Below are 21,900 nucleotides of genomic sequence, written 5' to 3'. Positions count from 1 at the left end.
GACTCGAAGCCAGCTGCTCTACTTCAGACTAACACAACTACCCTTTGAAAAGAGTTACACAACGAGACCCTCCAAGCGCACAGACAAATATAGACCCTCCAAGCGCACAGAGCATATGCACCGGAGACAAATTCCTTGTGTGTCCAATCACACTTGGCCAATAAAGATTCTATTCTATTCTATTCTATTCTATTCTATTCTATATGTAACAGACACTCTGCCTGGGGGCGGGGCCGTGATACCTGCCTTGCTATTGGAGAAATAAATATTAGACCGTGCAGGCGGCCTCCTTCAATAGCCAATCAGCATTCAAGCAGGAGGAAAAAGTTCTCAACGTTCGGGAGCTACTTCGTCTCCCATCTACAAGCATTCGGAAAACGCTTCCGTTCGCCTCCGACCGAAAGGCGTCTTCCCTAGCCAATCAGCTCCCAGAGTTCTCAAGGACTTCCTCTCGCTTGCCATTCATTGATTCGGCGTTTACGAAGAGACGTTCCTCCAACCAATCAGCGCCCAGGCTGCTCCAGCCGCCTCATTCCCTTGCGCGTGCCACTCTTCAGGGGGCCTGAGAGGTGAGAGGGGGAGGGAGGTCGGTCTTGTGGGTCGCTCGCCGGCCTTTCTCGCGGATCCGGCGGGTGGGGGAGGCTCGTGGTAAGAATGAGATATAAGGGGGTGTGGGTAGAGTCCGCGAACAAGACATTTTGGCGGACTAGCACAAAAGTGTAACATAGAGGCTGCCGACCGAATTCCGTGGCATGCCAGTGGGGGAAACCAAACTGGTCTTAATCTGAAATCGGTTTTTTTAGATTGGGGAATATGCAAGTGCGATACTTTGTGCATGCGCAGAGTATCTTAGCCTGCCATTAAATAACTGCAATCACCTGCTGCGCAGTTTTTAAAATCTGCAGCCTTGAAATCTGCTCGCTGATTTATGCTGGCAGGCTTCCTGTCTGCAAGGTTTAGCTCGTGAAACTTTTCTCATTACTTTTAACTTTATGCCAGAAAATAATATTTACAACGTTATAAAAGCGGTAATAATAATAAATGCTGTGACAAATATTTGTTGTTGTAACGATCAGTCAGGAAAGTAAAAGGGGTAACCCTGCCTGCAGTCTAATTTTTTTCTGTCTCTTATCAAAGTAGAGGTTAAAGGCAATAGAGCCTCAATGGAAAAAAATGCAACCTTGTTAAGGAATAAAGGTGACTTGGAAGGACAATATCCTTTATTGGTACTCTTCGATGCGTACAGTTTCTTGGGGGTGGGGTCCATATTGTGTGTATTTTTTCACTAAAGAATATTTACCTAATGCCCCTTGTTTGAATAACACTATATTGTTTGCATTCCTTAAAAAAATATCATGATTTTGTTAGTGGTGTAGTATATACGAAGCTTTGAAATTGTAAGATCTTAGTATTTTCAAATCTTAATTGTATGGAAATGTGAGAGTGATATTTAAATGTGAAAAAGTGTGTTCTGGACTTCATGAGGATATGTCAGTTTAAAAGGGCTGCATTCAAAGTGTTTTGGTAAGACATTTTTTGCTGGATCCCATGCAAGTGGCATTTGTTTACTTATCACTGTGATGACACCCAATTATCCTGCAGGTGTCTGTTTATTTATCACATCTTTGCCCTGCCTTATAAGGCTGTTTGTTTATTTTGTACATTTTTGCTCTGCCTTTCCTTCAAGGAGCTTATTGTGGTATACTCTCCACTTCTGTTTTGTTGTTACAATACCCCCATGAGAAAGGTTAGTAGTCTCTGGGCACTTTCACACATGCAGAATAATGCACTTTCAATTCACAATTGTTTGCAAGTAGATTTTGCTGTTTCGCACAGTAAAATGCAGCTGCAAAGTGGATTGAAAGTGCATTATTCTGCATGTGCAAAAGTGCCCTCTGAGATGTAAAATTTCTGGGAATTTTGAAACCGTGTAAGGCACTTTGTGGGGACTGACACATATGCAATACTTACTGTCCTGTAAAACTTAAATTTATTTTTCCGAACTAAATAAAAGCACCATTAATAACTTAGCAAAAAAATGTACTGTGGCATATGTATGGAGTTTTAAAGTATAAACATTTTAATCTTTTGTATGAACAACTCAGATATGCCCAATACTTGACAGAGCGCTTGCAAACTGTTGCTCTGTGTGTTTCCTTAGAAACGTGTCTTGCTTTTTTTGCCAATTGAGAAGTAGGAAAAAATAAAAATTGAGAGTAGAAAATGAATTTTGAAGCGAACAAAACAGGTTCTGTCATTTGGGTAGAAACACTCTTAATATAGTCACAGTAGCCGGGACTGCCAGCATATTTGAATATCATGTTATTTATAATATGAAAATAACTGAATTTTTAAATAATATATTGTCATTAAAGACAGCATATTACCAGCCTAGTATAGAGCTGACAGGCAGGCTTGTCCACAGGGCTTTTCTGTGGTGCAGGAAGCCCAAAAAAGTTTAACCCCCCCCACACACACACACACACCTCTCTCCCATAAAAGACAATTAAAATATGTCACATGTATCTCCACTGGCACACGGGGCTGATCGGGCACTGGTGCCCAACTAAGGTTGGTCCCGCGCCCCCTGACCACGCGATGGAGAATGTTTCTGGGTCAGGTGGCCATGTAGGTTGCCCTCTGCCCATGGAATTAGCACTTGTGCTGGCGTAAGGATGTGCCAGCTCCAGAGGGAATTTGATCTCCCCTTTGGATTGGGATGTAAATCATTTAAGACATAGCATATTAAATGTTGCAAATACTGTTTACATTTAAACAATAAAAATACTCTTGAATGTATTATACAGTTAATATTAGGCTCATACAATGCTATAGATTGACTTCTATAAAATAATAAAAATTTCCTGTTTGCCATTAAAAAAAACCTCATTCATTTTAAAGTGCAAAAAATGCAACGTTCCCCAAAATTTCCCAATTTTTCCACTGGTTAATTTGAGAATTTATTCAGACCTTTTCATACTGTTCATTTTGAATGTGAAAAACTTTTTCTTATGAAGCATTTCATTCATTCAAAAAAGGAAAGAGTTCACGGGAGTTCTTATTTCCAAACTTTCTGCTGTAGAAAGTTTAAAAAAAACCATTGGGGAAGATTATTTTGGGTATCACAGATGCTTGGTTTTGTAGTTCTAATAACTATGAATTTGTGTCAGCAGAGATAACATACCTCTTTTCATTAAAATACCTTAATTCCATTGTTACTGTTCAAATCTATGTCACAGAATCTACCCCTTAACTTTTAAGGGCTAAATTTCCAAAAATTCAATGAATAGAAGATTGTTTGAAGTGGAACAGATCTTCACAAGGAGCTAAGTGAAAAGAGGGGGGGGGGGGGCAAGCAATAAAAATGAAAGTGAAACCTTTTGAGCCGAATACAAGAATACTTGGAATCAATGTGTGTATAGCCTGAGGTTTATCATACTATTATCTCTCTGGATGAGAAAATCTATAAAGGCAGCGGACCGCAAAAGATACCCAATTTAGACATATTTTAATTAAGTTCCTCTATCTATTGGTAAGGCAGCCATGCGTGCAAAATGCAAACACGTCAATGAAGAAAGCCAAGACCTACTGGCCTGAATAAAACTGGAGATAGTTCACAATAATTTCATAAATATTGTGTATTTCTAATTATATTTCTGTGCATTTCTAATTGTATAAACAAATCAACTTTGATATAACTAAAACTAATCCACGAAGTTATTATTTTAAAAATGAAACCGTCATCTGTTAAGATTATACTAGCAAGAATGCGTCTTTATGTAGACAACCACGATTTAAATAAAGGCTTACTTAGTGATTTGAACTGTGATTCGAAGCATTTAGATCGATTTCATTTTAATCAAATGCACTCTGTATTGAAGTATTCCAGTTTGTTGGCTGGAGCCTGAACATTAAAGAATAAGGGTTATTCTTTTAAGATAAGAAACTTGCAATGCTATCCTACGCAGAGTTACACCCTTTTAAGTCTGTTGAAATCCTATTTAGGGTTGTGTTGTTGGTCTATCAGCTGGAGTGACCGGATTAGGCAGGGCAGAAAGGACTCACTGGTTGGAAGCTGGGCCGTGTAAAGGGGGAAGGGGCAGAAGCAGCACAGGAGAGTCAGGAATAGAGGGCAAGTGACCCTGAGTTTTAAAGTCTCTGTCTTCAGAGCTGGGGAAATGTCTAACTGTTATTTAGATCCGGCAACCTGGAGTGAGGTTGAGTCAAAGTGGAAAGAGAACTTTGTTTGGAATCCATGGAATAGGTTAGGTTATAACTCTGTTGGCAAGGCCCATCTGCCTTATTTGTGTACAGTGCCTAGACAAGGGCTGCCCCAGTGCCTGCCATATGCCAGGAATATTGGAAAGCAGCAATAAGTGTATAGTGGTGCATGGCAAAACTCTGTTGACACAGTGAAGAGCAGCCTATAAGGGGGATAGCAACGTGAGCTATGAAGCTTAAAGTGAACTACAATGGATAGAGGAACAGGGAGCCCTAGCCCAACTGAAAATGGAATGATGCAGTAGCAGAGTAATAGCTAAACTAGAAGTGAAATGTACAAACCAGGGTAGGAGGGTTGTAAGTATTCCCACTTTTGCATTTGTCCCCTGATGGCAATTTCTTGTGTGCCCCCTTTTCCTTTTTGCAGATGGCCCAGAAACTCCTCAGGCCACTACGGTCTGTCCCTCTCAAGCATCTCTCTGTGCCACTTTGGTCTCCGCCTTCGTCGCTCCTCTCCAGGGTGTCCGCTGTGCCATGCCATACCTGCTTGTGCAGTTCCTTTCCTGCTACTGCTGTACCTGCTGCAACTTCTAGGACATTTTCTACTACTCAGGTCTTCAGAAACACCTTTAATGTCCAGGATGGGGATGACTTCCAAGACAGAGTTTTGAAGAGTCAGAAGCCAGTGGTGGTAGACTTTCATGCGCAGTGAGTAGGAAATGTGCTTATGGGTATGCGCATGAGCTGGACGGAGCTGCTTTTTGAAGAGCCACAGAAGCCCAATTCTACTTGGGATCGGGGGGGGGGGGTTTCCTGCATTCTCCTTTGTGCTGCTTGCCAAACTGAAACTGGTGTGTGCATTGTTTGCCTAATTTCAGAGCAATGCATACAGCATTCCATAAATATGTAGCTCCAGAATGAAGCAATGAACACTGTCCCTGAGGGCCATTTCTTTTCAGAAAAGAGGTGTGGAGGGACAGAAGGTTGTGGGGCATAAATCTCTCCTGCTCCCCGTGCTGCTGCCCCAAGCACAGTTGGGCCCCTGCAGCTCTAAATAGCAGTTCTCCACAGCTCCAGTTTGATTGCGGGGCAAGTGAGTCCTGATTGATTAGAAGTCTCAACATCTAAATTAAACCTTTGTTGTTTTCCTAGCACTGACCTTATGTGATGCCCTGGTCAAGCCGCTGAGAGACTGGGGTGACATTCATAGAATCATAGATTTGGAAGGGGCCATACAGGCCATCTAGCCCAACCCCCTGATCAGTGCAGGATCAGCCTAGAGAGAATCCCTGGCAAGTGTTTGTCCAGTGCTGCTTAAAGATTGCCTGAGAGGGGGAGTTCACCGCCTCCTTAGGGGTCTGATTCCACTGTGGTGCAGCTCTTTCTGTAAATTTTTTCCTAATATCCAATCAGAACCTTTCCCTCTGTAAGTTATACCCATTATTGCAAGTCCAAGTTCACACTAGTCTGTCCCTCCATCCATTTTGAAGAAGTTGGCCACTGTTGTGCTTGTGTTTATATGGGGTTTTTATTTTTGAGGTTGCTGCTCCTAAAGACAGATGTCGCCAGACATGAGTTCTTAATTGCCCCTTACTGTGATAACCAGGATTTTTCCTGTTTTAGTGGAGCTTGGCCAAGGGGTTTCTTTGAAAAAAATATCTGCTTCAGGGTTAGATTATGGCTGCCCAATGTACACAGCTCCATCATTCCCCAAGTGGCCTTTTATTTATGGCTCAACAATCCTGGCCTAAAACAAGGTTACAATTCAGATCACATGAGATAGTGGTGATGTCCACTTTTCATACTACAGTATAGCAATAAATTCATTTTAAAATGCTGATACACAGTGAGGATGAGTGCCATGTAATTACTTTTTTTTTTTAAGTATTTTCCTTTTGGATTACCTCTGAGTGACTGGGACAGATTCACCTGCATGCCTCATACAGAGGGGAAAACAAATCTGTTAGAACCTCTTCAAGGCTAATGAACACAAAAACAAATCCTAGTAGTTAGGGCTAGTGCAACTTTGGCTTCATCTGGCAGATTTCAGGTAAGGCATGAGGGACTCTATGCAGTTTCCTAAATCTGAAAGTTTTATCACTAGAAGAAGACATAGAGTTTGGATTTATACCCCCCCCCCCTTTTCTCTCCCGTAAGGAGACTGAAAGGAGCTTACAAACTCCTTTCCCTTCCTCTCCTCACAACAGACACCTTGGGAGGTAGGTGGGGCTGAGAGAGTTCCAAAGAACTGTGACTAGCCTAAGGTCACCCAGCAGGCTTCGTGTGTAGGAGTGGAGAAACAACTCCAGTTCACCAAATAAGTGTCTGTGGCTCAGGTGGAGGAGTGAGTCAAACACAGTTCTTCAAATTAAAGTCTACCTGCTCTTAAGAAGAGGAGGAGTAGTTTGGATTTATACACCACCTTTCTCTCCTTTAAGGAGACTCAAGGCAGCTTACAGACGCCTTTCTCTTCCTTATCCAACAACAGGCAGCTTGTGAGGTAGGTGGGACTGAGAGAGTTCTGAATGAACTCTGACTAGCCCAAGTTCACCCAGCAGGAAGGTAGGAGTAGGGAAACACTGGTTACCAGATAAGAGTCCGCTGCTCATGTGGAGGAGTGGGGAATCAAACCAGGTTCTCCAGATAGGAGTCCACTGTTCTTAACTACTACATCACGCTGGCTTAGACTTCCACTCTGCTAGTAAGTGAAGAGAAGCACGCTGAAAACCTAAGGTATTGTTTAGGGTTATTCCTAACCACTTGGGAGGGAAAGCCCAGAAAAAGTTATTAGCCGAGCCCTTATTAAAATAGGCTATTTGTTGGATGACAAGGGATAGCTTTTTTCTTCCACTTCTGAATCTAAGAGGAAAGAAATCTCAACGGGCAGATTGCCATATAACTGTCTTGAATGTTTCTTGTTTGTAGGTCTCAGGACAGCAATAAAAAGATTAACGAGATGTACCAAAACTGCAAAGTACTTTTAAAAGCCCGTAGTATTTCAACTCCCATCATTCAGGTCCATGTAATGGGAGTGGCGGGGTATTAAATCTAAATCTAATAAAATAAAAGTAACTATTTTAAAGAACTGTGTCAATTAAAAAAATATATTCATGGGGAATACATTCAGGGTACAAATACTGAAATGAAAATAAAATGCTCACTAATAATAATCTGACAAATTCTGTATATGAATTTTGGGGATCCCATCAAAGTATGCACATTACCTTTAACTCTTTCGCTTACCATATTTTTGTAATGTAGCTTTTCAACTCTGAACAGACTCTCCAACTCTGCTGCTTGACTGCATCTTCCTTACCCAGTTGTGTCAAATGCTTTGCAATCAGAGTAGAAAGAGTAATTTGGAAATTAGGTCCGTAAGTCATATTCCAGCATTCCATTAATGAATGACAGACAGGTTTTGTTGTATTTTATGCAGTTATTGCCTGATTGATGGCTGTCAAATCCAAGTGTTGGTTATGATATAACTAGATCTACTTCATAGCAATACAGGATCACTGCAAAATCATTCTTAGCCACTTGACCTTTGGAGTCAAACAGTGTTAACTTGACTGAACTGTGCCTTTTGTTCATATCTGCATCGAGCACTTAAATCAAACTAGATTTTTTAACCTCTTTCCGTTGCTAGCAAAGGGAAGAATGAAATGGAGATTGCATGTGGGTGGTTCCCTGTGGGAACAGTGGGAGCTGATTTCCTCCGTATCTTCACTCAGAATCGGTTTATTCTCACTTAAAGAAGTTAGCTACAAAGATTAGATTCATGGAAGGATAGGTCTATCAGTGGCTACTAGCCATGGTGCAGAAAGTGAACCTTTATAGTCAGAGACAACAAAGCTCTGAAACTCCACACTAGGAGGGAGAGCCTTGGCCTCTCGGACCTGTTTATTGGCCTCTTGGGCAACTGGTTGGTTGCTGTGTGAGCCAGGATGCTGGTCTAGATGGACTACTGGTCTAATTGGACCTTACCTTTGGCAATGTAGTAGCTGCCCATTGGCTCATGTGGCCACAAGCTGTTAACTTACCCAGGTACCAACTATGGTTGAGCCAGATCAGGAAGTCCCATCCTACACTGATATTGTACCACTTGATGTGGTTGCTGGCATGGCAAGCAAGCCGCCTGTGCCTTTTATCTGGTACTTCCATACGTTGCTACTGTGTGATGAAGCCTCACCTAGCCATGTAGAGCCGAACTGGTCTACAGCAGCTACGTAATTGTGTGAGCTGGGCCTAAAGCCACTTGGCTAGGAGGAAAGAACATCTTGTTGCGGGAAGCTCTGAATCAAAACAATCAGCTTGCAAATAGACAAGGATGCAGTTTTTCTGATACTCATGTTAAAAAGTGCCTCTGTGAAGATTGAGCACTTGCTGTGGACACGGAAGACCCTTTACCCTTGATGTTTCTCCTACACAGATGTATAATTGGGGGCGGGGGGAGAGAGCTGTCTGGAGCCCCTTGGGGATAGGGCGGTATAAAAGTCTAATAAATAAATAAAAATAAATAAATATATTGCCCTGGATGAAGAGAACTGAGGCTTGGCCAGGTTCAAATCCCCACTCTACCAGGGAAGCTTACTGGATGAGTTTGGGCCCATCACACACACACTCAGCCTAACCTGTTTCACATGGTTGTTGGGAAGATAAAATGGAGGTGATAACAATGCAAGCTGCTTTAGGTCTTCATTGGGAAGAAAGGCAGGGTATAAGTGAAGTAAATAAATTGGAGTGTTTCTGCAGACAGAAGGATTTCTGCCTCTGGAACAGAACCCCCCCCCACACACACACACACACTGTAGCCCAAAGTGCTCCCTGAAATGCTGTACTTGGGAGATGGGGGACCCTACTCCATGTATCTCTACCTCCAGTGAATCCAAGCCCAAGACTGTCTTTTGCCAATTGTAAACTTGTTGGAAAGGCTTGTAACTGAGAGTTTTGCCTCTGGCAAAATAAATAGGTGTGAGTTGTAGAAGAAGAAGAGAAGAGTTGGATTTATATCCCCCCTTTATCTACTGTAAGGAGACTCAAAGGGGCTTAAAAACTCCTTTCCCTTACCCCTTACAACAAACACCCAGTGAGGTAATTGGGGCTGAGAGAATTCTAAAGAACTGTGACTAGTCCAGGGTCACCCAGCAGGAATGTAGGAGTGCGGAAACACATCTGGTTCACCAGATAAGCCTCTGCCACTCAGCTAGAGGTGTGGGGAATCAAATCCAGTTCTCCAGATTAGAGGGACCCTGCTCTTAACCACTACACCATGCTGTAGATTTATCTGAAATGTTCTAAAGAGCTCAGTATTGTTGATATCCAGTGTTCCAATCAGAGGCGTATCAGAGGGAAATGGTGCCCAGAGACAACCCCTTACTGGGCATTCCTGCCCCCCTCCCCGCACTCGGGGGTGTGGATTGGGGTGCCAAGCTCTGCCGGCCTGCACGGAGGGTGGGGGCGGGGCCACCTGCTGCCAAGCCCTGCCCCTGGCCTCCATGCAGGCCGGCAGGACCTGGGGAGGGCAAAAGCCAGCCTGCACGGAGGGCGGGGTGAGGCTGCTGCCGAGCGCCCCCCCCCCCCCCGCCCCCGGCCTCTGTACAGACTGAGCCCCACTGCAAAAGCCAGCCTGCTGAGGGGCAGGACTCGATGGTGGCGCCTGGGGTTATGGGTGACCCCATGTCCCCATAGGCCATACACCTCTGGATCAGATGAGGTGAACAGGTTTTAGATCTTCTCCTAGTTTGGTTCCCATTACTGGGTAATTGCCAAACATGAATAGTGGATTATGTAACTTCCCCTTGCTTGTTTCATTCAAAACTCCTTGGATTATTTTGTTCAGCACTTTCATATTTGGTTTGTAATATGAATGTAAAATTTACATTAATTAGACTACATGTTGGATTTAAAGGTAGCTGTATCTGAAAACAATGCTCATTTGATTTCTGTCTCAGATTAATAAAATTCACACAAGGTGCAAATAACACTAAAGAGGCGCAAACATAGCTTTTGGGGGCTATGTGTAGAAGTGCCACTGGTAGTCTGTAAATTCAAGCTTAGAAATGCTCTTGAAGCATCCTCTCACTGCAGGTGTTCAAAGCTCAGAGGTTTTCTTAGTGGTTTAACATTTAGTTCACACTTGAAGGGAATGAGGAAATGCTCAGGGTCTTGAGAACACCTCTTTGCCTGCTGCTTTTTCCTGGCTGAACACTGGTGTTCTTTCCTTCCCTCGGAGGTGGTGTGGCCCCTGCAAGATCCTAGGGCCCAGACTAGAAAAGATGGTGGCAAAGCAGAAGGGCAAAGTACTGATGGCAAAAGTGGACATTGACGACCACACAGATCTAGCCCTTGAATATGAGGTATGTGCCCCTAATACCCGTGTGGCTGTGTGAATGAATGCAAGCACGATGAATTCTTGTTTACATAACAGAAATATTGCACTTTTCCTAAAGGTGTCCATGGTGGCATACAGGTACCGGGTAGAATTGTAACTGCTGTCAGTGACATTAAGATTTATCAATATGAATATTGTGTTTGTGTGTGTTAAGTGCCCTCAAGTTGTTTCCAGCTTACGGTGATGCTAAGAATTAACAACCTTGAAAACATCCTATCGTTAACAGACTTGCTCATTCACAAAGTGGGGGCTGAGGAAAAGAAGAATAAAGTAAACAAAAACAAAGGCCCAGAAGTTGTGGATTCGAAGTATTTATTCTGAAGGCCCGACTGAAACAGTCTTGACCATCCTGCCGAACACTACCTGGATAAACTGGGTGCACTGCCCATGAAGGGGTACTCCAGAACTCTGGGGCACCTACTAACAAGACTTTGTGCTTTGAAAAAGATCAGTCTTGCCTTGTGACCTGCAGCAGGGCCTGCCCAGTTGACTTGAAGTTTTTAGATTTTATAGCAGCAGACATTCCCAGAGATTCAGGGAACACTGGCTTAGAGATGTAAAAACTAGGGAAAAACTGGAAAAATTTCGGCCGGGGGGGGGGGGGGGGGTGTTTCTGTCTCACGTAAAGCGTGAGCCCAGAAGGGACAAGATCCTTTTTTACAGTGGGAGGGAGAAAGAGAAGGTGAGACGAGGAAATTTAATACAGGAGTAGAGACGATGGGGCAGGGATGGGTTATTTGGCAGCAGACACCCAGGGGTGGACCAGGAAAGGCTTTCAGAAGGGATAAAGATAATCCCTGAGTGATTTTATCGGTCCGTCTATCTTGATATTCATTGCATTGGGAATTGAGCTGAACAAGGAAGGGCTTGGGGAGGAGGCAGCACAGGAGGGTCATGGATGGATCAGAAGACTGAAAGAATTTGAAGAGTTAAGAATTTCCTGGGGGAATATGTGCAAGAGTGCTCATGCTCTTTAAGAGAACTTCTCATTTGCAAAGCTATTTCCATGCATAAACCAGAAATTCACTTTTCAAAAAGAATGGTAACGTGTTTTTTGGGAAATCTCTTCTTAATCTGTTACTTGATTCATTGTATAGAACAGGGGTCTGCAACCTGCGACTCTCCAGATGTTCATGGACTGCAAATCCCATCAGCCCCTGCCAGCATGGCCCATGCCAGCAGAGCCGCAGGTTGCAGACCCCTGGTATAGAAAATTGCAAAGCCCATTAGTCTTTGCAACTAGTCTGTGGTTTTATGTGGAGCCCAAGACCAGCAAAATTAATTTTCATTGTCTGATCCTGAAGCATAACATGATAAGGGAAGGAGCAAAATTAGAGTGAAAGTTTTGTTTAAAAAAAACCTCACCTTACAAGAGAGTCCTTAGCTCGGTGATAGAGGACCTGTTATAAGGTATGTATCAAGGTACCATACCAGATTTGTTCTCTGCTAAACAAACAAAAACATCCAGTGTAGCAGGAACTGCACAAGCCAAGATCTTTAAAGCCATTCCTGGTCGAGAGTTGGCTGTACTGGATCAATGTTCTATCTGTCTGCCTCTCTTTTTCTCTCTCTCACACGCCCTGCCTTATATTGGATCAGACCATCTGCCCATCAGTGTCAGTATTCTCTACGTAGGTTAGAAGTAGCTCTCCAGAATCTCCGGCTGAAGTCTTTCATTTCTTAGTATCTTACTCTTGGGGTACTTCCACACATGCAGAATAATGCACTTTCAATCCACTCTGCAGCTAGATTGTGCAAAATAGCAAAATCCACTTGCAAACTACTGTGGAATTGCATTGAAAGTGGATTGAAATTGCATTATTCTGCATGTGCGAAAGTGCTCATCGTGAAGATGACATGGATTGAACTTGGGACCTTCTGCACACCAATCAGATGCTCTGTCATTTAGCCATGGCTGCTTCTCCAAAATAACCTAGAAGACATTCCACACGTAGCTTCCTTTTCTGAATCAGACCGTTCATCCATCAAAGTCAGTGTCTACTCAGACTGGCTGTGGGTCTCCAGAGTCTCGGGCAGAGATCTTGTGCATCACCTACCACCTGGTGCTTTTAACTGGAGATGCCAGGGGTTAAATGTGGAACCTTCTGCACGTTAAGCAGATGCACTATCACTGACCCACAGCCTCTCCCCGAATCCTTTGCATGGAGCTATGAACTGGACCTACAGGTCAAATCTTGCTGCTTTCATGGACTCTCGGGTCTTAAGGCCAGCCATACTCTTATCTTTGGTTCCATATTTCAAATATGGAATCGGTAACTCTGACCTTTTTTGCAGGGTGGTTTGTTAGCAAGGACTGTAACAATATATGATGTATGTGAAGTGCTTTAGACCAGTGGTTCTCAACCTGTGGGTCGTGACCCCTTTGGGGGTTGAACAACCCTTTCACAAGGGGTCACCTAAGACTCTCTGCATCAGTGTTCTCCATCTGTAAAATGGATAAATGTTAGGGTTGGGGGTCACCACAACATGAGGAACTATATTAAAAGGTCGCGGCATTAGGAAGGTTGAGAACCACTGCTTTAGACTATTCTAAGTGATTGTGGACTTACTCAGAGCAGGTTTGAAGAAAGGGGGGGGGGTTTACCGTTTACGTCTGCACCATTTTCCAGATTCACATTGCACAGCTACACCAAAGCTGATGATGGGGGGGGGGTGCTTTAGGGAAAATCGCTGATAGCAGAAGGCCGTTTTTTTAAATGAAGAAAACAGCATGGAGGGGGAAATTGTACACCTCTACCCCTTTCCAGGGTCTGCTGTGCTTCGTCCCGAAAGTAGCTTGGTGCAGCAGAAGGCCTCTGCTTGTGGTGGTCTTCATCGCAAGCCATTTGGTTTTCCCTGTGACCTTTTAAAAAAGGCTCTCTTCCTAGCCCTGTGGATTCCCTGCTGTTTGCCAGTAAACCCCCCCTCTGCTCAGCCTCCTCAGCCTTTTCCCCTCCCTCTGTTTACAAGGCATTGGCTGACTTCTCAGCCAGAACATTTCACAACTTCTTTGCAGTGGAGATGGAAAGAGAGCAAGAGACCCCCTCTGTGAGCTTTGGAATGCCTGCGCATTCTTTCGCACAAGCCCTGGCCTGCCCCTGGCTCCACACTGTCCCAGCGGAGCCTTCGTTCCCGATGCATTTTCTGGTCAGGGGAGGGAAGGCATCCTTCACAGGAACTCTTCCCAGAGCTCATCATCCCTCAGCCAGGATTTTATTTTCTGATTCTCAAGTAGGCTGGGCATCTATTTTTATATCCGGCTTCTCTCTCCAGGGGGGACCCAGAATGGTGTACATTGTTCTCCCCTCCATTTTGTCCTCACAACGGCCCTGTGAAATAGATTCATCTGAGAGAATGAGTAGCCCAAGGCTACTCAGCAAATATCTGTGGCAGAGTATGGATTTGAACCCAGGTCTCCAGAACCTCATGTGAAGTTTTAACTGTTATACTATATTCAGATTTGGATGTCTTGGGCCTTGGTTCTGCTGCTCTTCCCGCTTTTGTTGGTGGAAGGCCTGTTGTCTGGCCCTCCTGGGGGCATATAGCTCCTGGGATCAATTATTCCATTTGTTCACATGAATGACCCAAGTCTCTCCCTTTCCCTTCAGGCCGGGGCCTCTCCCTGCTATGTGACTCTTGCTGTGGTGGCCAGAAAGGCAGGAAGTGGGGCCTGCCTGAGCCTGCAGCCACTATTTTGAACTCTTTGGTGCTCGCTTTGGCTTGTGGCTACCATTCCTGTTATTCCAGCTGAGCTGAAGTTGCTTCAGAAGTGACCCTTCTCTTTCTGCTGCTGATGCACAGACTGAATTGTGGGTGGGAAAAAATTAAGGAGACTGCTGCTTCCTTTTCCCATAGCCCCGTGGTGGCAAACCTTTGGCACTCCAGATGTTATGGACTACAATTCCCATTTGGCCATGCTGGCAGGGGCTGATGGGAATTGTAGTCCGTAACACCTGGAGTGCCAAAGGTTCGCCACCACTGCCATAGCCCCTGTTTGTCACCTTGGCAGCACAACCTGCACAAATCTTGAGTGGAATAAACCACCACCATCTTCAGGCACGTGGAAGGATATGCCATCCTCTTTTGCCATCCCAGTAACAAAAATCACCTAGTGCATTTGCTCTGTTTATGCCAGTGGTTTCTCAATGTGTCACTCGTGAGCCTCGTGGTGCCTGTGTATGAGTTTCCTAATGGCCCTTTGATCCTTGGGAGGGAAAAATCCAGATTGCCTTGAATGGAAAACAAAAAATGGGAGCTTCAGATTACTCTGTACCAGTTATCTGCCTGTCAGAGCACTGACCTCCTCCTGGACAATTGTGTCACTTCTGTACACCCTGTACTTGACCACAGGTATTCACTTTATGTCTCTGGGCTTGGCAACCTCGTTCTGGGTAAAAAACCCCTCTTTTCTATGACAGAGTTAGCAGCTGAGCCATCAATCAAGTGCAGTGCGTAGTACAAATGACTGGAGCCAAGTAATTCAATCAAGGAAAGGTATATTATTGTAGTTGCATATATACAGAATAAACTGACAGAGCCTCCAGCTTGGGATCTGTCCTCAGCAAAGGACATCAGACCATTGATATCTACTACACTTATACAGTTCTATAACCAATGACTGATGCATGGACAGAGCATGTGACTATTTAACCATTTAACAAGCAATTAAATGAACCTGCAGCATCAGCTGGTTCAGTAGTTTCTGCCAGGCAGCTGTTATATTACCAAGTCCTGACATTTTAAAGAAACATGGGGCAGACTGTAAAGTAAAAAGGGAATCCTGCCCCCATCGGTTGCCATTTTGTGGTGATTCTGCCTCAATGGCAGACATTTTGTAATGGGTATGTGCTCCCTGTTCTCAAAATCTAAAGCACCTACAGGCTCAAAAAGGCCAGGGACTCCAGTTGTATTCCCTCTTCTTTTATAAGTCTTTGGGGCATTTGAGAAAGGTTTGAAGTAGACGGAGATCAGTTTGATGTAAAGCAGCTATCAATCTCTCCCTACTCTAGGAAACCATGAAGTTGTGAATAGCAAAGTGATTCAGCAGTTGTGCTATTCAGTACTAACCTGAAGTCACCTTGCTGTGTCATGGAATTCCTGTATGGCTTAGGTCTATCTTTTACTGCTTGATTTTTTTTTACGTTCCAGTCATGAGGGAAGGGAGAGCAGATGCCAAACCCTTAATCTTGATACTAATAAATTCTATCCCACACTCTCCCGTAAGCGTGTGTTCTTATGAATATTCAAGTTTTCCTCACCTCACCCCAAAGTGGAGAACGTGTTGAGGGCTTTCAGTGATGTTTTCTAACTGACCTCTAGAGGGCACTGAAGATCATCAAAGTCTGTTGATCCTTCCCTTCCTGGATAAAGAATGGGATTCCGTGTGCTGAGGGATTGCCTGTATTGGCCAGCAGAGTGGAAAGGGTGTGGCCAGTTAAAACAGCCCTTTGCTTCTGGAACGGCCTGATCTGGAAGGGCTGTCCATGGGGTGGGTTTGCATGAGGTAAATTGCTGATGGCAGCAAGAGGAGACGCAGCTGGGGAGCATGTTTGACGAGAAGGTGCATTCCAGGGATGGACAGCATTCAAGATAAGGATGAGGCATGACCCAATGGCTAAGCTGCCTAAAGATAAGGGCGCCAGAGGCACTGTGGAATGTGTTGGCCTGTTCCGAAATATTTACTAACTCCTCTCATCATTCTCTTGACTTTAAAGGGGCTTGCCCTCATGTGGCCTGTAATTTGTGCTTTTTGTTTTAGTCTTCCAGTGTTAAACCCTGCAGCGTGTGTGTGAACTGATTCTGAGCCTGATTGTGTGTTTGTCTCTTGAGTCCTGTTCCTTCTGCTCTGCTCTGATCCTCGTTCGCCATTTTATCCTTAGACAAAACAAAATAGAAACCACAGTACCAGGTAACAGTTGGTAGAGCAATACAATGAATACCCAGATAAGGTATGGAAGGACCTGGCAGAATGCTACAGGGGTAAACATTTAGGGCCCAGCTTCTGACATTTATCTTTGTCGCGCTACCAGATACCTTACTAAGTATCTGGTAGCGCAGTACTACCAGTTCTGTGTACTAAGTGGTTGCATAGGCAGCTGCAGAAAGGTGGGTCAGCGGGAGCTTGTGTCCTGCAGATTTCTTTGTTGCTCCCCATGATAAGCAGAATTAATTAAACAAAATAAGGGAGGGGCTGTGGTTCAGCGGTAGAAAATCTGCACAGTTTGCAGAAGGTGCCAAGTTTAATCGCTGGCATCTCCAATTAAAAGGATCTGGGCAATAGGTGATGTGAAATACTTCTGCCCGAGAACCCAGAAATCTGCTGCCAGTCAAAGTAGATGTGTCAGACCTTGACAAACCACAGCTCTGACTCAGTAGTGTGTTCAGCTAAATTGCTAACTTGTCTGGCCTCTTCTTTCTGGCAGAAGTCATTGATGCCCTCCTGATATTGTGGACCCCCACCCCCCTAGGGACAGGCTTGGAGTTGGTGGGTGGGGTTGGGGGGGGTCTGCAGTGAGAAAAGTACATCAACAAAGATTGTCCTCCTGCTGTTCCACGAATATAACAGGAGCTTAGAGTCTAGTCAGTGTGTGCGTAAGAGGCCATATGTTCAAGTAAAGGCCCTTGAAATGCAAGAACTGTGGCTCAGGGGTAGATTTTAAAGAAACATGGGGCAGACTGTAAAGTAAAAAGGGAATCCTGCCTCCATCGGTTGCTTTGTAAAGGCAAGGCCCCATGTTCAGTCCCTGGCACCGTCAGTTAAAGCATCTTGGATAGCAGACTTTGTTCTGCCAGATACCCTGGAGAATTGCTTGTAGGTAATACTGAATGATGGTTTGACTCAGTAAAAAGCAGCTGTATATATTGCTGCTTTTCTTTCTTGATGCGTCTGTGGATCTTGACAGCTCTCACATTTCATTGATTTCCACCTTCAGCCATTTTCTCTGTAAATGCACCTTTACGGAAAAATAAAATCTATTACCGGCATCTGCAGGAAGAGGATGTTGCTGTGTATGAGCTTGATGGTGAATGCACGCCAGAAATCAATGACTGGGAGCCCAGAGCAAGCAGCGTGAATGTTTTAGAACTGTCATTTCCAGCCATGCAATTAAGCTCTGCATTGCTTTGCTCCTGAGCAATTGCGGGAGGAGGGTGTGGCTAATGCTGGCTTAATATTATGGTCACTGGTAACAAATAACCACACAGCCGCAAGCTTCCTTGTAGTAAGCTTTTAAGCAGCTATAGAGTGTGTCCTAGCTGCCTTTCCCCACCCGTGACCATTTCTTGGAGAAATGGCAACACAGAGTGAAACATGCAGATTTCTTCGGATCTTTTTAACAGGCACCTAAAATTTCTGTTACTGGAAAACCACAAATGGTTTAGAAGGTGGACAGTTTTGGGCTTATAGGAAGAAAACAACAGCATTTTCTCTCTCGTTCGTTTCTTAGCCTTGTTATGTTCAGAGGTGTGTATATTCATAAAGTTGCATTGACTTAAGCTACCTTAGGCCTTGATGAAAAAACTGTGCCACGTGGTCCTCTAAAACCAAGCTAGCCATTATTTTCACTGGGTTTTCCAAAGATGTATTTGAACTTCAGGATCCAAGGTGCTTGAATTGTGCAGTGGCAGCTCCCTTTCCCATCATGTAAACACCTCCCTGCCATTTAATGTGACAGACATTTTTTAAAAAAACCTCTCAGAGATATGAACAATGCTGCTAAACTTCCTGCCAGCTCTCCAGTGGGGGATGGGAGGCTTAATCATTCACTTCTTTAACAAGTCTGTAGCTTTTTTAAATGTTTGCTTTTGCTGTTCCTTTTGATATGCTGTTCACAGGTCACCTGAACTCAACCGTTGTTTCTTTTGTGTCCTTGTCTTTTAAGGTTTCGGCTGTGCCTACAGTCTTGGCTCTGAAGAATGGCAGTGTGGTGGATAAATTTGTGGGGATCAAGGATGAGGATCAGCTGGAAGCCTTCCTCAAGAAACTCATTGGGCCTTGAGCAAGAAGGGCAGCAGTTACTGAGGCCTCTTGCATTTTGTCCTTCTTGTGTGATTGCTTGGAGGGGGGTGTGGGCTGGAGGGGAGTGGGCAATAACTTCTTCTCCCCTCCTGCTCGGTGGGGGGTGGGGGGCAGCAACACTCCCAAGAGGTTCTGAATTTGTTGGGAAGGCTGGTCCCTTGGTGGTGGAGGTACGGCCCACTGCTTATTATCCACTAGCCAGTGGCAAGAAAGGCAGGACTCCTGCTGAAGGAGAGAAGTCTTCTTATCCACCCTAGTTCTGGCTACAATCAACGTAGTTAATCGTTGCTGCCTATGAGAAGGGGGCAGATCTTGAACAAAATTCTGCCATCTTGCATTATCTCTCAGATGTTTGTCCTGACCTGAGCGTGGTACTGGCTGAGGTGAAATCACCTGCCTGGGGTCTTGTTTAAACTGGGCTGCAACACCTAGCTGCTTCAGGCAGCTAGAAGGCTAGTCCAGATGAGAGGCCAGGTAAATGCTAATAGCATCCATGAGCAAGTGCTTTTGCCCCGTGTTTCAGTCAGGTCTGTATTCTCTGTCTACAGGAAGTTTTAAATCAGTTTGTTGTTCTTGGTATGCTACCCAGCCCCCGTGTCTTTTCCCCCTGTCCCAGAGTGCTGCTGTTTATTTACAGAATGAAGAGAAACATGATTTGGATTTATTTGTAGATCTGCAATAAAGACTGCTGTAGTTCTTTCTGTTCTTTCTGTAGAGAATACCTTATTTGCTATGTAGGATATATTTTGGGATGCTTTAGGATGGATTGACGCTAATCTGGAGAACTGGGTTTGTTTCCCCACTCTTCCACATGAAGCTTGCTGAGTGACCTTTGGCCAGTCACAGTCCTCTCAGAACTCTCTCAGTTCCATCTGCTTCACAAGGTGCTTGTAATGGTGGGGGGAGAGGGGGTGATTGTAAGCTGCTTTAAGACTCCCTATGGTAGAGAAAAATAGGGTATTAGAACCTACTCTTCTCCATTCTGGGAGGCTCTAGATGTCATTCGTTAGCTAGGACATACTGCAGTCACCTATCAAAATGGTACCCCTGAGCCATGGTTAAAAAAAAAACAACTACTCCCAACAATTGGCAATTGTAACAGCGTTGTAAAATCTGCTTCCTGAGGTGTCTAATGCTAAGGGCTGGCTCTGTGCACCAGACCTTTTAAACCATCAAAAAGAAATACTTGTCAATGCCATACGCATAATTTATTTTTGGAACTCTAGTAAGGGATGGTGTTTTGACCAATAGTATAACCATGGGGAGAAACCTGCTGTGTAAGTCTGTTGAAAGAACAGCCATGTCTGTGAAGCGGGAGGCAAAAGGTATGCACCTTTTCCTTGGGAATATCCCTAGTAGGACAGGATGTGGAACCATGAGACTGGGCCGCGGTGGTTTAGCGGTGCCTTGTGCATTAACATGTTTCACATAAAACAAAGGGATTTGCTACTGTAGTGATGCCTTCCTGAAAGCATGCGAATGGCCGTTATTGGAGAGACTGGGCTCTTGGATAAAAATAATTATTCTAATAAAGATGTCTTAACATCTGCATGTCATGGGTCCAAGCAAATTCTTTCCTGTCGTTCTCCAAACCTAGAGCAGTGATGTCTCAGGATTTGGGACATGTGTTTTCTAGAACAGTTGGGGCCTGTAGGGAGAGCACTTGCAGGCATGGGAAAGGAGCACGGTGCTGTGGTTTTCAGAACTGAAATTCAGTGTAATTACCATTGGCTAAGCACTTCAGGAGGAAGGCAGCCAAGAGGAACCACAGCCTGTTCTTCCTTTGTCAGATGGTTTAGCGCTGGATATGCCATTTCAAGTTTTATTTGATCTTAACAAAGGAGTCATATTCTAAGCTATAAGCCTACAGGGGAGTAAAAAAAATGATGTCACACAGCAGGACTGGTCAACACATACCTTTGGCCCTTAAGTGGTGTAACCTTTCGACTGTGACAGTGGAGTTATTTATTCTTGCTTGTAATTTAATGCAGCCCCTCCCAGCTGCTACTGTTCTTTTGCCTGTTCCTTGGATCTACTTCCTTTCAAGCACGTTGTGGCCAGCGCCTGCTTCCTTAACATGGCTAGCCTCTCCACCTGCCACACCCATTTCTCTCTCTTTTTGGTGGGGGATTTGTTGCAGAGTTTACTCCCCCCCCCCCCCACTTCTAGTCACAGCAGACGATTTTGCAGCAACTCTAACTAGTCTCTTTCCTGCAACCATAATTGCCCAGACAGCAACATTCTTGCCAGATTTACCAAGCCAGGGTGCTTGTTGGACCTATATGGCTGCAGGAAATGGAACCAGGAAGAGGGAGGAGGCTGTCCTCTTCTCACATATTTTGGCTCAGTCTCTATTTGCTGTAGAGCTTTGCTGTTGAGGATTACATTGCTTTTGGAAGAGATTTTGAACCTAGTGTTTGTGGTGTTAAGGTTTCCTTGATGCATTGTGAAAGAACAAGACTTTTTCATTCTTCTGTCTTCCCTTCTTAGGTTCCCCAGCCAATGGTAGTCATCTACAGGAACTCAGAAATAGTGCCTGTTTCTTTAATGGCTGGTTAGCAGCATTCCTCAACTCACACCTCTTCTCCAGTTGCCTTCTGTCTTCTGGAGCAAATAGAGCTTCTTGTGTTCCCTCCACTAAACCGTCAGGGAAAATGGAATAACGGGGATGGAGCATGAAAAGGCAAAGTTGCCTTCTTGGTTGCAGCTATTAGTCAATTAAAGTCATAGACATGATCTCTGAGTAGCAACCTGGCAAATCCTTTCTGGTGGCTCTAAGTATTTTTAACTGATGGTTCTCATGATGTGGAAAAGGTGTCTTGGTGCTTGTTTTCTTCTCCGCTTGCTACATTTTCAGCATATTTTCAAACAGTTCTCTGTAACAATGAGGGATAGAAGCTTAGTGTTTCATGGTGTACCTTTCAGCACTGGAATCCCAGTTCTTTGCTTGCTCTGTGCCCCTTTGGAACAGGCATGTTTCCTGTCTGGAGCAAAGTGAGGCATTGTCAGCAACAGGCAGGAAAATGGGAGGGGAATAGTCCTGGTATGCTTCGGCAGTGGTTAACTTTCATGCCCTACCATAAACACCCGAACAGGAAAAAACAGCTGCAGGCGCTATGACTTTGCATTGTGTATTTAAGAGCCTGCATACATGGGCTGTTTTATCGCTTCCTCTCAAGGCTCTGGGGTCTGGGTGGTATTGTGTGCTATCAGACAAGCCAAAGATTTACTGGCAAACCTTAATAGATGCATGCCACAGTTGGCACTTCTT

The 21,900-nt window shown here is 44.4% G+C and overlaps 1 protein-coding gene across 2 annotated transcripts; it reads left to right on the top strand.

Moving 5' to 3' along the window:
• The first annotated feature begins 438 nt into the window (after positions 1 to 438).
• TXN2 (thioredoxin 2) lies at positions 439 to 19,334 on the top strand. Of its 2 annotated transcripts, none has more exons than XM_048502145.1 (4): positions 439 to 569; positions 4,649 to 4,929; positions 10,454 to 10,577; positions 18,493 to 19,334. In XM_048502145.1, the coding sequence occupies exons 2-4, from the start codon at positions 4,649 to 4,651 to the stop codon at positions 18,607 to 18,609; spliced, it is 522 nt and encodes a 173-aa protein (XP_048358102.1). In that variant the 5' UTR covers positions 439 to 569; the 3' UTR covers positions 18,610 to 19,334. The 2 variants fall into 2 exon arrangements, with proteins under 2 accessions (XP_048358102.1, XP_048358103.1); XM_048502146.1 differs by lacking the exon at positions 439 to 569 and adding an exon at positions 576 to 648.
• Positions 19,335 to 21,900: the final 2,566 nt, after the last annotated feature.

The sequence above is a fragment of the Sphaerodactylus townsendi genome, linkage group LG06 (assembly GCF_021028975.2).
Source record: "Sphaerodactylus townsendi isolate TG3544 linkage group LG06, MPM_Stown_v2.3, whole genome shotgun sequence".
NCBI lineage: Eukaryota > Metazoa > Chordata > Lepidosauria > Squamata > Sphaerodactylidae > Sphaerodactylus > Sphaerodactylus townsendi.
The sequence above is the reverse complement of the archived record's forward strand: the minus strand, read 5'-3'. Positions and strand labels throughout refer to the sequence as shown.